Source organism: Echiichthys vipera (assembly GCF_963691815.1).
Source record: "Echiichthys vipera genome assembly, chromosome: 19".
NCBI classification, from domain to species: Eukaryota; Metazoa; Chordata; class Actinopteri; order Perciformes; family Trachinidae; genus Echiichthys; species Echiichthys vipera.
The window spans coordinates 18,685,357-18,703,578 of NC_139844.1; the positions used below are offsets into that span (position 1 = coordinate 18,685,357).

At 39.8% G+C, this 18,222-nt stretch overlaps 1 protein-coding gene across 2 annotated transcripts; it reads left to right on the forward strand.

Moving 5' to 3' along the window:
- The first annotated feature begins 3,765 nt into the window (after nt 1-3,765).
- On the forward strand, nt 3,766-13,326 carry ccm2 (CCM2 scaffold protein). Of its 2 annotated transcripts, none has more exons than XM_083933488.1 (10): nt 3,766-4,122; nt 8,609-8,785; nt 8,902-8,985; nt 9,240-9,423; nt 9,727-9,863; nt 11,152-11,287; nt 11,406-11,463; nt 11,570-11,705; nt 11,811-11,949; nt 12,052-13,326. In XM_083933488.1, exons 1-10 carry the CDS (start codon nt 4,093-4,095, stop codon nt 12,345-12,347), a joined length of 1,377 nt encoding a protein of 458 aa, XP_083789614.1. In that variant the 5' UTR covers nt 3,766-4,092; the 3' UTR covers nt 12,348-13,326. The 2 variants fall into 2 exon arrangements, with proteins under 2 accessions (XP_083789614.1, XP_083789615.1); XM_083933489.1 differs by lacking the exon at nt 3,766-4,122 and adding an exon at nt 7,749-7,888.
- The last annotated feature ends 4,896 nt before the right edge of the window (nt 13,327-18,222 follow it).

Sequence of the window (18,222 nt, forward strand, 5' to 3'; positions counted from 1 at the left end):
CGGAAGACGTCAATGATGATAAAATGCGCCAAAAAAAATCACTTATGTTGCATTTTTGCATTTTACAATGGAATGACGAAACAGGCCCAATCGCTGATTCACTTTTGAATAACCTCATCACCTGGTTTTCCCACCACCTCCCAGCATGCCTTTAGAAGTCATTGTGAGGTGACCCTCAACATTTAGCATGCAAGTGCTCTCGACTGCACAACAAACCCTCTGATTTCTGCATTAATGTGTAGCAGCAGGTCATTGTAGTGTTTGACTTGGTTTAAGTCAGTACCTTTGTGTCATGACCATCTGTTTGACCATTGGAGCAGTATGTTCAGATGATAAAACGGTGCATTTTCTGTTTTGTTTTTGTTTACTTTTGATCCTTGATTTCATTTCTGTTAATAACCTGGTGCTGAATTTAAAAGGTGCTACCACTGTGGACTGCCGTTCACTTTTTAGCTTTCTGATAGCATAGCCTTCCGGTTGACTGAGAGGGCGTGCGTCCCACAAACTCGCAGTCTTAAAATGCTGGAGAGCTAGCACCTCAAATCCACACAGTTTACAGCAGAACTCAACTCTCAATGGTGCCATTTTGATTTTCCAACCCGCACAAACAAACAGCAAGTTCTCTGTTCATATACTGTTTGATACACTGATTTCAGCATACAGTATGTTTTTGTTTTACTATGATTCAATCTGCACTAGGATTTTAACTTTCTTTTCTCTGAGAGAATGAAACTGGAAGATGATAAAAATGCATCTTTTTGGCAAACGCACAGGAGCACAAATGTACTTCTGCTACTGGAATTTGGGTAAAAAAAATATATATAGAACGTGATTGCTGTGTTGTAAATTCCTGTCAGCTATATGTCCTTAATCTGTGTGTATCTATTTTTGTTGTTATTGTAGAACTGGCTGTAATATTTTGTTTAAAAATGGATTTGATATTCCAATGAAGCGACTATGGTTGTCATATTAATTGCTGCTGACTTTTGAAATTGTTATCGACGGTGTTGGGAAATATTGCTTTGTTTATATTCAATCAATTTTTAGATTGTGTTAGCTTGTTGGTGTATTTCACAAACCTATCAGGATACTCCCTAGACTATATGATTTATTCGGGGTATTCCAAAAGTTGGCACAATGTCAGTAAGCAAATTTGCTACAATCTGTAGCATCTTTATGAAAGTGTACTCATACAACCTACAGTATGTTGGGACAGAGAGCATATAAGGAATGATTTCTTTGTTGTTGTTAAATATAAAATGTAAGTAAATTGTTTCATGGAATCCCCGTTCTTTAAAAAAAGCAAAACTGATGTCCTATTTTTGGGAACAATATGAATATTATTAATAACATATGGTGCTACAGTTCTTTTTGTATGTTTTGGTTTTTAGATGAAAAGAGAAATATTATGCTGAAAATGTAATGTTAAGCCTTACTGTAGATTCATATATCAGACTGTTCATCCCAGAAGAGAAAAATAAATATAGTATTTGAAAGTGCAATAAATCAGTACTGTATTCACATGCACGTTTCACATTTCAACAGGTCTAAGATGTGAGCCTTCATGTGTCCTAATACAATGCTTTGCAGTAAACATTTTACTTGTGATTAATTCATTTAGGTAATTAAAAGGCCCACATACAGGTGTTTTCATTTACTTTGATTACACCTCTGCCGTTGTGCAAAATAAGTGAAAACACCTGTGTAGTTTGTCTGTGCAGGGGCTTTGAACATGGGTGCACTAGTTCAAAAGTCTTTTAGGATCATTAACCACCACTTATTATGAAGGGGTTTCACATTGAATCAAAAGTTAAAATAACTTGAGACCGTCTTTGTTGGAATTTTGATTTTGATTGATTTTGAACTCAACTACACACCTGTAAAGCTAACCTACTTAACCAAAATCATGCAGGATTAACGGGTCAGGGCTATAAAGTGAGGAGGTCATTTGGATCACACCCATTTTTGAACTTGGCCATCATTTTGATCTGAACTTCACACCTTTTAGGTTCCGTGAATGTATCTAGAATGGTTGTGACACTATTGCGGTGACGAAATCTGTCCACAAACAGACAGACAGACATATTATCACCTGGCAAAATGCTCAAAACAGCCTCTGTGTTAGTTCCTGCAACAGTAGATGTCTCCAAGATCACAGTTTGCCAGTGCAATATGATGCACTTTAAAATATACAGTATATAGAATGGTTACATACATATATCTTTATGCTGTACAGAAAAAAATAAAAGCCAAATAAGCCCCCACAAACCAAAACACAAGGTTAGTGAATTTGAATTTCATCCTTCTTTCCAACATGTTTTTTCGTTTAGCTTAGCAGCTGTATTTTCATATTTGAACACAAACCGTTAACATAACAAATTCAGACCAGACGATATTACAAATGACCTCAAGAGGCCTCCAAAGTGACAACTATTGACCATCCCAAATAGAAGATAGAATACCTTTAACCTGTTTTATGCAGGTTTAGGAAAATAAAGATATTATATGATTAAAAAGTAAATACCACTAACAGTTACTATATGTGTTGGGAGCAGCTTACCCTTCTTTTGTTGGCACTGAGGCACCGGTGCAGCAAACGCTGTGAGTGGTCTAGTTTCCACTTACAGGTCCTCTTGTTGTATCCAAGCATGCCTCTGTTTTTCTTCCACTCGTCTCATCTGCCTCTTCTGTTGCTGTCTGTCCACAATCTTGCTCTAGTAGAACAGGGAACAGTAACTGTAAACAGTGTTTCAAGGTAGTGACAGTTTATACTCAGACGTAAATTGTCCCTTACTCCCCTCACAAATGTTAGAAGCTAACACCTGTAGGCTTTAATAGAGATGCACCGATACGATACCCGGATCGGCTATATCGGCTCCGATATTGACTAATTGGCTGAATCGGATATCGGCTGAATGAGGCCGGTCCAGCATTCTGGTCCAATCATTTCCTTTTTATTAATATCATACACAGCAATACAGTTACAGCAATCTAGTCACTTCAATTCAAGTAATTCTAAGTACATTTATATCTGTGTTCATTTGTTACCTGTTTTTTTTAACAGGGCTAAATGTTTATGTCAAGCCTGATGCCTTCACTCACATGGCAAGGTATACGGTTCATTCATTCAACAGTAGGATCGGATCAGTATCGGCGATACGCTCAGCCCAGGTATCAGTATCAGATTGGATAGAAAAAAACTGGATCGGTGCATCTCTACTATTTCACAGTCTCATGTCTGTGTTTTTAGACTATTAGTAAAACTCTTGCCAGAGCAAGAAATGTAGACCTATTTTAGCAGGAAAGCACATGTGTAACATTATAACAGCTGCATTCAATGCTCTAGTTGAAGAGGTATGACTTACCTGTACATTATTATGTGATGTACAAAAGTGAGATTTAGGTAATAAACAACATTTGACCCAGATGTATTTTTTATATCCACTCACTCTGAGTACTATAGTATTACCAACAGCTTCAAGTGAAGGCTTGGGCCTTTTGGGTGTTGTTTTCATTTTGTTTACAGATTTATATGAACTACTTTAAAGTCTGGAGACTTCAGTCCTGAGTCCAAGTCATTGAATATTGTTTTACTTTAGTTAACTAGCCTGCCTGAAAAGCTGCCCGTGGAGTGACACTTGACTGCCGCTCCGTCAGGCTGCCCTCCGGTGTTATCACTGTCACGAAGCCTACAGTAGCAACTGTTTTGGTTTGTGCAAAGCAAAGCATGCTGGACCGTCAGTTCAACGCCCAAAATGGCGGCACGATTGAAAAGTTTTGCCTGTTTTATCGGAGTTTGTCTTCTCTGACATACCCTTTTCCTTAGCTGTGTTCGGGGCACTGAAGCTGACCATTTCACTCGGTCTTTTTTTCCTAATTGTTGTGGAACAAGGCAAAACCAGGATGGCGTTTTGCTATCAGCTCAATTTGGGGCATTACTTTACCATTGCTAAGCTAGGCTAAGCTAAGCTAGCAGGGTAAAATACTTTCAGATGAGTGCTTGGTTAAAAAGCTTCGGTAGCTTAGTTATGTTGTGTCTCACCTGGATCTCCACACCGAACGGAATATGAAGAAGAGGACATTTACATAGACATGGAGGATGACGTGAAAAAAGTGAAAAAGGTAAGTCGCGCAAAGGCATGATAGCTAACATTACTTTTTACTGCAAGTTAACTAGCTAGCATGCTAACTTAGCAGCTAGTCAGACATGGCTCGCTCAGCTGTTTGCTGGTTAAGTTTAAGTATAGTAGGCACGGTAAGACACGGACAGACTCTTCACTGAACCGGGGCTGACGTTACTTTAAAAGGGATAAATGTGTACGTGAATTTTACCGAATATAAAGGTAACCTAGCAACAGATCGAACCTACAGGATCGACCGAGTTGTTACTAATTACGTTATTAAACGTCACTTTCTCAGTTGAGCATGAGCATCAGGATGTTTTTCATTCTTCATAGGTGTTTCTGAGGTATTTCATGGGCTCATTCTTCATAGTTATTTTGATATCAACTTTTATGGAGGACTAAACATGACTTAAGCCTCAATACATACATTAATAACTGCATAAACAAACTGGAATAAATAAATAAATATCTATTAAATGCTGAAATAAATGAATAATTGCACGAGTAAATGGGATTAATTTCTTTATTCATGCATTTTATTATTTAAGCACATTATTTAACCATTTATTTTGTAATTTCTGCATGCATTTATTTATTCCTGTACGTATTTATACATAGATCAAGACTTAAGTCATGTTTAGTGCTCCATGAATTTCAACACTTTTTTCCGTTGTTTGTTTTATTGTTTTTTAAGGATCCCAATTAGTCATCACCATAGTAAAGACTGTTCTTCCAAGGGTCCAACGCAGACATAAACAAACATTAAAAAGCACCATATACATTGTTCTATCAGAACAATGAAAACATAGTAGCATGCTTTCAATAATATAAAACAAGAAACAGTGACATAAAATAAATTATAAAAAAGAAAGAAACAAACAGATTTTAACCTAATTTCCTTACTGATAACAGCTTTTTAAAATTTTCTTTTTGAAGTTTAAAATATTTCCCATTAGGTTTAAATATGTGTGTGGCGGGGTGTTTCAATATGTCGATACATTAACATTTTTTTAAGAGCATTGGTTCTGGGCAGAGGCCGCTTTGTAACTTAAGTTATTCAAGATCTTTTCTGATAGCGTGTGATCCTTGTGGTAAGTTGACTTAAAAGGAAAAAATTGGCCATTTTTATAGTAATTAGGGTAATGGTTCATCTGTTCTGGGATTTTTAACTAATAGGGTAATGCTAGTGTAATGCAGTGACCGTATACTCAAGAACTTAATGAAAGCCCCACCAGGTTTTCAAGACTAATATATCTCATTGTTCCAGTATGTGTAGGCGTGGGTCATTGGGGATCTCGGTTCTCAACATCAGCTGTCAAAGGAAGTGGTTATCAGTGTCAGTCATGCTAAAAGGGACTCAGCATGCCTGTGTTGTGCCAACCACCCTGCTCTCTCTTACACATACAGTACACTGCCTAATGATCCTGTTTCATATGGAGACATGTTCAGACACACAGCTGACATTTCTTTTGTCCTTGTGTCTTAGAAAAGACATGAAAGTGTCTTAGAAAAGACACAAGGGGCATTTTAGCCTCTGTTCTTGTGGTTTGCGTTTGCCTGATATCAGACAGCATCAACTGTTGAATGGGTGGATTACATGGTCTACCAGGCGAGGGTGGCTAAGGAGGAAACCGAAGGGCAGACTCACCAAATCTAGACAGGATATGGCGTGCTCTCACAACCATCTGAGCAGTGTTATGATTGTGCTGGACATTCCATCATGTGTGCCATGTCAAGAGCAATAATGTCACTTACTTTCCACCTCCTCTTGATGTGGAAAGAAATTTGAATGGAAACGAAGTGATATCCTGGTGTTAAGAGGGTTTGTTTTGGTAAGGAAATGCTTTTGTCAGTTAACTAACCCAAACTCTGCTTGTAGTTTGAGGCATAACTTCAAAGCTCTCACTCAAAATATCTTATAACCAGGCCCGTATCTATGAGCAAGCCCACACAGAACTAGCACTTGCCTAGCAGCATTGTAACTTTCTGGAAAGGTGGGAAAATGTATTTTTTCCTTTTTAATTTCGGTGCAAATCAATGTTGTTAGCTTTATGAAACCAATTATGACTTAGCACATACTGGTCAGGGTTGATGTTCATTACTTTTAGGTATTAGTGTCACCAGTGTATTCAGTTCTTGTATGTGCCACTTGGTGGTGATAATAAACAACATTTGGCCCAGATGTATTTTTGATATTCACTCACTCTGAGTACTATAGTATTAATTAAGGGTTGAGTCCATATGAATAGCTTTCCTTAATTGTTCTTAATTGCCTTCACAAGCTGCATAGTGTTATATAACACACTGGTTGTAGGTTGTGCTGTTGTATTAAGTCTTAGGTCTGTGATCAAAATGTCTATAGGCAGATTTTTTCACTGCGATAGTGTCCCAACCTTGTAAGATACAGTCATAAAACATTACAGGCATTACAGCAGGGCTCCAAAGTAACCGATGCCATTTGAGAAATTGGCAACCAATTCTCGGCCTTCAAACACCATAAGTGGCATCTTTCTCATTATCTTTTTAACATATAATCAGAACATGTGTTTATTCACATGCACACTGCATCTGTTTTTCGGCAACCCAGCCTGGTAAACACTTTTAAAAGTTGGTGTTGAGCCCTGTAAGGATTCATCAAAAGAAGGTTGAGGTAGAAGATGGGTGTGATCCAAGCAAGGGTGCCGGAAGTAAAGGGTTAAGAAGTATGGAAAGGGCCTGGGGATCAACACTTTATACCCCTGGCCCAATAACTGTGGAAAATGCAGTCACAAAAGTTTACAGGTTTATAGTTGAGATTAAAATTAAGGCCATGTTCAAAAAAATCATATATTCATTCAACCTTTATTTAAACTTGAGAGATCATTGAAGGGCAGCCCTAATTTACTATGACCTCGAGCTACAAAGAAAACAACAGATGGGTGTGGTCCGAGCAAGGGCAGCAGAAGTAGGTGGGTAGAAAATAGCAAAGGAGTCATTGCCACCACTTAACGCCCCTGGCCTGAATCGGTGTCATGACTGGTGTGATCCCATCGCAGGATGGTCTCTATTATACCTTTTCTTAGCTGACAGTTTGGGAAGAAAACAGCAGCTCGGAGGAAGGCTGGAGTACAGCCTAAACTGTCAGCTAAGAAAAGGTAAGGGGACATCCCTACCATACAACTAACTTGTCTGACAGGAAGAAACTTTTCCTTTCAAAATGGATAAAGAAGACATAAGAAAAACAATCGATCTAGGATGGTCTCCTAAATTTGGTCTAAATGTTGAATCTGCAATGTAAACAGTATTGCAGATTGTGACGTCTGTGGTTAGCATATAGAATGCTCCTGAGTGATGCAAGGCAGCAATCATCTTATCCCAATAAAATATAAAGATCTACAGTAAGTGAATATCACCACATACTCTCTATTGTCTGTCTTCAACACCTGTGAAGCAGTTTTAAAACAACCTTAAAAAGCCACAGTTTTTCAAGTGTTTCAATATTCACAGCTTGCATGTGATGCATCATCACAGGAAATTGTGGTGAGTCCTCTTCCTGTTCTTGTGCCTCGTTAAAAAGACAGAGACACCTTCCTCTGTGACGGCGTCACACCCCTTACTTTGTTTGATCCTGTATGTCTGTCACCAGTTAGCAGCTGTCACTGTGTGGGACTGGAGGCAACAGGTGACTAGATTAGCCAGTGTTAGCATAGCAACATCCGTGGCCAGTCATTGTGCTTGCCGTTGAATAGGCGACTCTTCTTGCTAATGGGTTCATGGAGAACGAGGTAGGCTTTCTGAAATGCTTTGAATGTAGACGCTTTGAAATGTTTTGTACTATGCATAGGCTTAGCTTAGCATTGACAACATTTATCAAGGTTTTACACTTAACATTTTACCAGTTGATCATAGAGAATATACTTTGCAAGCAAATCAATGAAGAGGTTCTAAACTAACATTAAAAACAAACAAAAATGATTTAGCTGTTAAGATGTGATTCTCTATTATGTTTTACACTGACTTCCACTGCAAAAGCCTCCCAGTATTGCAAAATGCTGTTTCCTTGTGCACATGCTATTGTTGACATTTGAGCAACATGTATTGGGTAACACAGAAGGCTGTACATCTGCTGTATCTGTTACTCTGCAGCCAGGACAGTTGGGAAGCAGGGTCAGCACAAATAACAAGACATAGAAGAACCACAGCCATTTGATAGAGTTTCTTCTGGGTCTTTTACACAGAGACATTAAACTTGAAGCTGCATTTGCAATTGCTTTACTGTTTTGCCTGCCCATTGCAACTGCATCATATGTATGTGGTTGATATGAATAATCCTGTAATTATTTACTCTTGCGTAGAAACAGATAATAGTGCCAAAGTTTTATAGAGACTCTAAAATGCTACACATACACACACATTGAGTCTCATTTCTTACTGCACTTTGGAAAGGCAGCTTGACAAATGTTCTAATTTCTCTTAACCCCACTCTCTGTGTCTTTATTCAATAGCCTGGTATCGTGTCTCCGTTCAAGCGAGTCTTCCTGAAAGGAGAGAAGGGGAGAGACAAGAAGGCCCAGGAGAAGGCAACTGAGCGCAGGGCGCTCCACACCTTCTCACTCTCTCAACCTGACCACCGCATCGACCCTGACATCCTGCTTAATGACTACATTGAGAAGGAAGTCAAAGTGAGTGTAACTAGCAGAGCTATAAAATCCCTATCCTCATATGACATATTAGGTTACGGTATGTTTCTTTACATGGACTTTTCTCTTTCTCTTTGTGCATGTTTTGTCCTGTCCAGTACTTGGGGCAGCTGACATCAGTTCCTGGATACTTGAACCCATCCAGTCGCACAGAGGTGCTGCAGCTCATTGACAATGCAAGGGTACGTATCTGATCTATCCTGATTGTCCAGTCTCTTGCTTTTATTTCAAAACAAGTTGGAAAGTTTTTCCCATAACTGACATGATAATATTCATTCATTTATTCAATATTCCTTAAATAGTTAATTTCTGTTCTTCCAAAGAAGGAATACTTTTCATACTGCTGTTATTAATATGAAAGTTGTCAGACATGGTATTTATTATTTCTACCATATCAGGGATAATAGCCCCCATTGTATGCCCCTGTGATTCTCAGAAGTCCCATCAGTTGGCAGGCCAGCTGACATCGGAGCAGGATGCAGTGGTGAGCTTGTCGGCGTACAACATAAAACTTGTATGGCGCGATGGAGAGGACATCATCCTGAGAGTACCCATCCACGATATTGCTGCTGTCTCCTACATCAGGGACGACTCTTTGCACCTTGTGGTGATCAAAACAGGTAAAAGTGATAATCAAGAGTCACCTGCAGTCCTGTTGCAACACACTTTAAAGTTGTAGCCAATGTTGTCCCGTCCCTCTGCACTGCCCCATTACAAATGAATGAACAAGAAACGCTGTAATAGGGTTCTGATAATGTCACATCCAATTAGTGCTTACTGAAACTGACATCTTTCTGGGAGAGAAATAATGTGAAATTATTTTGTTTCTAATAATGTGGCCCAATCCTGAGTTGAGTTGATGTTAAGTTGGCAATAGTTGAACATTTGAATGATCAATTTTGACTGTGTATTTTTGTGTTTAGCCCAGGAGTCAGGAGGTTCTCCTTGTCCCAGCTCATGTCCTGATCTCAACAAGTCTCAGACGCTGAGCTCCTTATCTGAGAGTGGGGCTGTGCTTGTGGAAGTCTGCTGTCTGCTTGTGCTGGCCGTTGATAATAAGGTATTGTTTTGTATCCATGGCAATGCTAAATTGAAATTTGGCGAGCAGTGCCTTTTGAACCAAGATGGAAAACAAATTGCATAACTTCTTTAAAATGTGACTGAAAGTTTTACCTCCAAGCCACCTGCAGTGCTGTTTGTTAAAGACCCCCCTCGAGGGAAACATCAAGTTTTAAATCCTGTTAACTTGTCTATATGGTGTTAATTATATGGTACAAGACGCTTATCATGAGTGAAATGAGCAGTCAACACAGTGTCTGAGATCTGGATCCAGAAAAGCCAGGGTCTCTTACATCACATTACTAAGGAACCAATCCTGTCAACAGCTGCGGCATTCTGTAGCATAACCATGGCAGCGTTGTTTGCCGGGGTTTGAGTCCAGATCCAGAATTTCTCAATGAGGGAGAAGATTGTGCTTCCAGGCGCATTTCAGGGTGTTTTATTTAAAAAAAAAATTTTTGCGGGAAACCACGTTACACAAGATATTAATCACAGTAACTTTACACACTTTAAACCGTTTAAAACAAGGACTTAAATGTTCGCTGGGGGATTTAAGACCTCTAGTAGCACTGCAGCTTTTTATCACGAGTGGGTCCCCGTTTTGATTATGGACACACAAGCACGCTGGTGATGCAATGGTGTCACTATTCAACTCATAAATAGGTAGCACTAGCAGTGACACGCTGAGATATCCTGCAATGTGCCAAAAAGGGAAGAAGACGGCAAGCTAGTAAGACTGAAGTAAACATGACTTATTTTTTGTGTACGAGAAAACTCCACAGAGCCCCTTTTTAAGTGTCACTGTAGTCTGAATCAACTACAGAAAGGATCATAAGTAGTAAAGCACTGTTTTGTACTTGAGGCAGATGTTGACTTTTTGTTGCCAGCTTAGTAGCAGTAGTAGTATAATGGCAAATGGCTAGGGTTAACCACAGTGTGAACAAGACCACAAATGAGAAATTACAGCAAAGTGATAAGAATTCAGCTCATTGTGATGCACTTGTCAGTAGAGCTTATTCATGCGAAAATGACAGGAAATGCTGTTTTCAGCCTCTCAAGCATGATATGAAATTAACCTTGGACTTTAAGAAATTTGGGGTTGACATTTTTCACTTTATTTTAAACTATTATCGATTAATTTACAAAACAATCAGCGGATATGATAAAAGTAATTGTTTGTTGCAGTCCTACTTGTCAGTCTCACACAGAAGTCAAACACTTTCTTCTAAACAGTGTCATGAAACAGTTTCTGCAGAAGTGCATTAATAGCTAACGTTGTTGTCTTTCAGGCAGCAGCAGAGGAGCTGTGTCTTTTGCTCAGCCAGGTCTTTCAGATTGTTTACACAGAATCTACCATCGACTTCTTGGACAGAGCTATTTTTGATGGAGCAACTACGCCTACCAGACACCTTTCTCTGTACAGTGGTAAGTGCGGGGGGGATATGTTCTGTAAATTAGGATTTGGTTTAAGTTGGAGTTTTACCCTCTTCTCAAGCTACCGAAGTTTCAGAACTTAACATGTTCCCTTTTTTGTATTTTGCAGATGATTCTTCAAGCAAAGTGGATGTTAAGGAAGCCTTTGAAGCGGAGGCCAGCACATTGTAAGTCGCAATTAAAGATTTCCACATTAGGCACAGTAGTGAAAGGACATTTCTGAAAGTGTTTTACTTTGTGTTGTCACTTACAATGGATGCGCTCTTCTCTCAGTCCTTTCCAGGTCCCTATGGAGGCAGAAGGAAACACTCCATCAGCATCCACCCCATCATCGCCTCAGATGAAGACCGTGAGTGAAGGAGAGCTCAGCACCACTGCTGCAGAGCTGCTGCAGGACTACATGACCACAGTATGATCATTTTCCACCTCTCGTTCTTTGGCCCTTTCTGTTTCTGAGAATACTTTTTCGAGCTGTATTGATTCTTGTTTTGACTTCTTTTTCTTCCCTTTCTAGCTGCGGACAAAATTATCATCTCAGGAGATCCAACAGTTTGCCACCCTGCTCCACGAATACCGTAACGGTGCCTCCATCCACGAGTTCTGCATTAACCTGCGACAACTCTACGGGGACAGCAGGAAGTTCCTTCTACTTGGTACGACCACTCTATTTTCCCCATAAGTTAAGAAACAACGCTCTTGTCTTAAAATATTTGCTTAAGTCCATGACCATATGCATTATACTGTGCCCCCTGCAGGTCTGCGTCCCTTCATACCAGAGAAGGACAGCCAGCACTTTGAGAATTTCCTCGAGACCATCGGCGTGAAGGATGGCCGGGGTATCATTACAGACAGTTTTGGTCGTTACCGACGTACAGCCAGCTCTGCCTCCGATTCCACCACCAACGGCAACGGAGCAGCGGGAGGAAGCGCCGCCTCAGACGAGGGCCAGGAAGCCTCCGAGGGAGATGAATGGGACCGTATGATCACAGACATCAGTAATGACATTGAAGCTCTCGGATGCAGTATGGACCAGGAGGGAGTGACACCCTGACACAGCGAAACAAAGGGAGCTTTTTTGTTATGTTTTGTTTTTTTTGCAATAGCAAAGGACACATAACTTCAGCCACTCCTCAAATGCTGAACGGATCAAATGAAGGGGGTCCTTAGCACTGACCTAAGATTTTGGTTAATTGTATTCTCCTCTAATTATCAAGAGGACGTTCCATAGTCCCTGCGCACTCAAGGAAAACCTCAACATATTACCACAAAAACATGAAGTCAACAAATGCACTTACGCAGACCCTGTAGATGACTTGCAGTCAGTTGGCTATTTTTGCATTTCAGAGGGATTCATAGCTCCTGATATATATTTTTGAAGTCTCTTTGATTTTGTACTCATTTATTGGCAGTATCTGCCACGGCTGTCAGCTATGTAGCGAACATCTCCAGTCTTTGAGAGTGTGTTTTGAATACCCCTCAAAGACTCTGGAGGATCCACAAGACGACTGTGTACATGTTTTCGAAGGTTAAGACTGAGGCTGTACTTGTTTGTGCTTTTGTATTACCATAGGTCAATCAACTTCATCCACCACGGAAACTTACTTCATTTATTTCACATTGTGTGTGCCGCTGCAAGTGTGTAACATTTTTTGCTATAAATATATAAAATTTTTGTTTTTCAATAAGATTCCTTTACCACTTTGTTTTACACTATCCTTTATCAGTGTTTACTCATTCATATAGTTCTGCCTTATTTAAACTGACCAAGGAAATGCTGTAAAAACAAAAGTTCTCATTCAATTCAAGCGAACGAGTGGGGACTGTATTTTGACAAAGCCGGTTATGGCTGATGTTTGTTTTGTTTTTGTTTTCTTCTCCTGAAGGTCATCTTGTTATGTTTTGTGACATTACATGCATTTGTCATTGTGCCTTTACACTGCAGTACTGCTGCAAACTGTCTGTCACACGCAGACAAGGTAATTACGAACTGTAACTACAGTTGTTGAGCAAATCATGGTTATTAAATAACAGCTACTTCACACGGATTGTCTGTTTTTCTTGTAAAATTACAAGCATTGTTATGCATTTTACAAAAGCATCCTTTTACAGCTGTCTGCTGCACTATGAGCAGTTTGGAGTGAGGCTAATCTTGTTTAATTTGACTTTCCTGCAGGTAAACTGACACAAGAGTTGATCTGAGAATCTGATTATGACTGATCATTTGCTTGGATGCACTTAAGCTGCTGGGAAATTTCAGTCGGAGTTTCATCAAAGAAATTATGCTGGACATTGCCTTCAAAGTCGAGGATTAGTTTTGTGAGTTTTAAGAACGAGAAATTGGCAGGACAGTTGAGCACATTCCAGTCTAATAAAAAAAACATTAAACCATTTCCTGTTCAGATCTACTTTTATATGATTTTCCATACAAAAATTAAAAGTACATAACTGCAATGAGTTGCCCCATTTGTTGTGGGAAAGGAGCATAGAAAGATGGATAAAAACTTTATTGATCCCGAAGGAAATTCAATTTTCAGCTGTTTTAATATTACACTCAAGTAGCAAGCAGGACATTTACAAAAATATAGAAATATAATAGAATTAAAGTATGAAGAGAATATACAGTGGTGCGATGACGAATATTTCAGAAAAAAAAGTGCTATATATATATATATATATATATATATAATGCAAAAACCATATGTACAATAAAGTGACCAGATGAGCCACCACAGGAACTACTCTTATGCAACTTCTACTTATTTTCTGCATGCACAGACTGGAACACTACACTTGGGTTCAAATAGCCACTCTGGCTTGAGACACTGTCTGCCTCAAACAAAAGGATGAGATAATCAAGAAGCTGGTGATCTCACCGAGCCAATTCTTTCTCATCCCACCATCAAACTATTCTTTGTTAGTTTGCAACAATTTTGTGTCATTGTTTTGGTACAGAGGGAGAGTAAATGATTGCTTTTGACATGGTCTTCATTTGAATTGAACCGTGTCTGCTGCTTTCTCACAGTGCTTGGCGGATTCCTAATTGGCCTCCTGTAAATTCTCCTCTTAATCCAGTTTTTAGACAGGACAGGATGATTCACCGCACTGCCTCATTCGATGCAAGTAATTATTAAATAGATCAGTCGGTTTAATTAAGTCATTAAAGGATCCCATGCTGACTTTACCAATGATGTTTACGATGACTGAAACCCCTGTAGTGCCTCCCATCCCCTTGCATGATCATGCCTCATGAAGAAGAATCACATGGTGTTTGTTTACTTGTTTCGCTGAGAAGATTGTTGTAGTCAGGAAGAAAAACTTGAGATTTAACCATAACGGTAAATGGTTTAAAGGTCCCATATGTGAGATTGTGAGATTGTTCTTTTTTGTTATATAAAGCAGGTCGAGTGCTATATATATAAATACTGAGAAAGAATCAAAATGCGTAATCCACAGAGAAACACACTCAGCCCGTTTTCAGAATCTGTGTCTTTAAACGAGCCGTCAGGACTTCAGTACGGTTGTGGTGTCACAACTATACCATCTATAAACATTATCAAAGTTGTAAACATAAGCATTCTAAATGTGTCCCAGTTTATTTCCTCTTGCAGTGTTGGTGAATGGCATCAGCTGACAGGAAGTTAACAAGGACCCAGGCTGTTGCCTTGCCATGTAATTTTATGAACATATCTGCCCCAAAGTGGCTAAAAATTAAAACTAATTCAAACAATTAAAAGCTTCAAACATAAAGAACATTGTAACCTTTGATTCATATCAAGGCCTACTCGCCAAATCTCACACAGCCTAATCCAAAAATAAAAAGGAATCTGCAGGCAAAGGGCTTTTCCCCAAACTAATATTCCACATAGAAAGTTATAGTTTAATCACTATTTTTAGCTCCCAGACACATATTAAATGTGTCCGGGAGCTGCTCCAAGTGTTCCTATGACCTTATAATTCTATTTCCCAACAACCAACACAGTCAGAATCAGTCTTGACACTCCAGGGGTGTGATTGTGTGGTCAGACTTAAGCCTCAGTAACGTGCCTTGTTTCTCCAACAAAAACAGTCTGTTTCAGTTCTTTTTTTTCCACATGAAGAGTGTCATTGCTGGTGAAGTGTTTTCCAGTAATTTACCGAGAGAGTGGCCGAACTTTTACTGTAGCTTTGCAAAGTGTCACAAGGCTGGGTCAGCCTCTTAAATGGGGAATAACCCATCAATTATAGCCTTACAGTGAATCTTTGCTGAGGCGGGATGTCCCTCCGCACAAAGACTCTGCGTGAAGATGCAGTCTGGGATTCCCGCCAGTCTCACCCTGCATTACACCTCTTGAGGTTTCTGTCTGGCATTCACGCTTGTGTTTCATGTTGTGTTTGTAGCTCAGAACTGGTGAGAACTGCGTCTTTGTGGTGTTACATCTGTGATGTTCCTGGAACAGGACGGCAGCTGCGTTCCCAGCCGTGAACATCAGAAAAAACAAGCTCTTGGTGGACAAAAGGTTATAAGATAGCAATCAACTGACTGCATCTTTCTTAAGGATTCATATAAATCTAACTGGAGAGTAAACTAATCATTTTCCTTAAACTGTATACAGATCATATTGTCAAAGTCATTACCATTATTTTTGTTCATATCCTAGACCAGCTAGCTATTTTTTTTGCATCAGGACAATTAAAGTATCTGGGCTTCATGCTTAAGTAGCACAGATAGTGCCTGATTTTATGCTTGTCAAGTTATTTTGTCATGCAAATGAGGTGGTTTAGGCATGAAATTAATAAACTGGCAAACTCCAGGGCAGCTGTTGGGCAGAACTGGAATCTAAATGAGCACAAAGTACTTCTTGTTTTCATTTTCTCACTAACAAACTATTGTTGCACAGCATTTATTTCATTATAATAGTTTTTTTAAGTCTTCTGGTAGAAGAACAAACAAAATAAACCATCTTGATCCCCAGCAGCTTGAAAGAAAAAGTGTGTGATAGCTCCCCTTTGGCAGGCAAAAAGACTTGTGGTTCTCAGTGGTGATATAAGCCCACATAAAGCTGGAGCTCATGCATGAAAATCTCAGGCTCAGCAAAGTCATTCATGACATGCCACTTCAGGCCCTCCAGATGGAGAGGGACGCAGAACTCATCAAGTGGGTTACGCTGACTGTCATATGCAATAAACACATGAACCCCTATGCATGCTCATGTCTTCAAGCATACCCCAAACCTGTGGGAACCCGGATTGTCCACCAACTGTTTACACACGTTCTAGTGCAGCGTGCACAGGAGGCTCATTTGAAGAAAGGAGGTGAGATTCCAAGGTTGGGTATTAGCACCGGCCACCAACCAAATACTGGTAAAATATGAGTAACTACTAGATTTGCTTCACTCACCACCCAAAAAAATGGGAGTCGTTTGAGTGGCTGGAAGATTGACAGATGGACAAAAAAGTTAATTTCCATCCCTGTGTGAGATAAAGCATTAATGTAATTTTCCAGCACTTCATGGAGTAATTTGACATTTTAGGGGTTCAGAGGTTGTTGTTTTTTTTAGAGGTTATTTTTATGGTAGTTTTTCAAGCCTTTATTAGATAAGACAGACAGGAATTAGGGTTAAGGAGAGAGAGAGGGGTAGACATGCAGCAAGGGGTCGCAGGTCAGAGTCGAGCCTATACGGCCGCTGCCTCGAGGACCTTCAGCCTCTTTACATGGGGCGACTGGTGGCACAGTGGTTAGAGCAGTCGCCCCATGTAAAGAGGTGACTGCTCTATTCACTGTTCCACCAGCCGCCCCCTGGTTTAGAGGCTGAAGGTCCTCGAGGCAGCGGCCGTAGGCTCGACTCTGACCTGCGACCCCTTGCTGCATGTCTACCTCTCTCTCTCTCTCACCCCATTTCCTGTCTGTCACCAGCGACCTCTTAGCACCAGCAACCTCTTAGCTTAGCTTAGCATGGACTGGAAACAGCTAACCCGGCATTGACAAAGTCCTCTAAAGCTCACCAAAAACAGTATATATCTGGTTTATTTATTCTGTAGATAAACTTTAATGTAAATAGGACGGTTTACCGTTTTATGGGTGATTATGTGTCATGTTTCTTTACAGTCTGGTACAAAACAGCAGATTTAAGATTTTACACTCAAAACACATCAAACAAACCACATACTGTATATGGTTTTATTAGTTAGTTCATTTGTGATTTTGTTACCTTACGAGTCAAGCTAGCTGCTTCCCCGTTTGCAGTCTTTTAGCTAAACTAAGCTAAACTAAGCTGAGCTAAGTATACAGTAAGTAGGCCTAGTTGTCCAATAGCCGTCTAATTGATGGTTGGGGCTTTGGTGAGACGTCGACTACGTATAGACAGCTGTTGCTTGCTGGGATATATCTGGTATCATAAGGAATGCCATAGCAACAGTGGTTACACTGTGGTACACTACATCTAAGTGCTATAAGATTGCTGGTTCAATGTATCTAATCTTCTTTATGGCACATGCCTCATCTCCCAGATCTTTTCATGGCTCAGTGAGCACTTTGATACGTAGTGTACTGATGAAAGACTCCCTTCTTGTGACAGGTCTCAAAACAAGGAGAAAACAGGAGTCCATTTGGGGAGATTTTGTCGTGACGACAACAAATTAAAGGCTGAAAAAGTAATGCATCTGACCTCTTCAGGGATCAATTATTTCCAGTACATTTGTGTAATCACATAATGGCACTAACAATGGCTCATTTAAGGTATCATATTTTTACCAAACCGGTTTTAAGGCATGCTTTTAAGGCATGCTCCAGTCTATTATAGGCCCAGTAACACAAGATCAAGTTGGCTGATACTAGTTGTTTTCTTGCCAGGTGGCATTGTGGCTCACTGTTCATGGGACACTGCAAACTCAGACAAAGGCTAAGAATTGTGTTGGTAAAAAAATGCTGTTTAGTTGTTAGTTGGTGT

Bases quoted from the DNA above. Each gene is read 5' to 3' on its own strand.
- ccm2 (XM_083933488.1), top strand. From the start codon at position 4,093: ATGGAGGATGACGTGAAAAAAGTGAAAAAG. The intron at 8,986-9,239 runs GTACGTATCTGA...TGTGATTCTCAG, and splicing joins AGCTCATTGACAATGCAAGG to AAGTCCCATCAGTTGGCAGG. The intron at 11,706-11,810 runs GTATGATCATTT...TTCCCTTTCTAG, and splicing joins TGCAGGACTACATGACCACA to CTGCGGACAAAATTATCATC.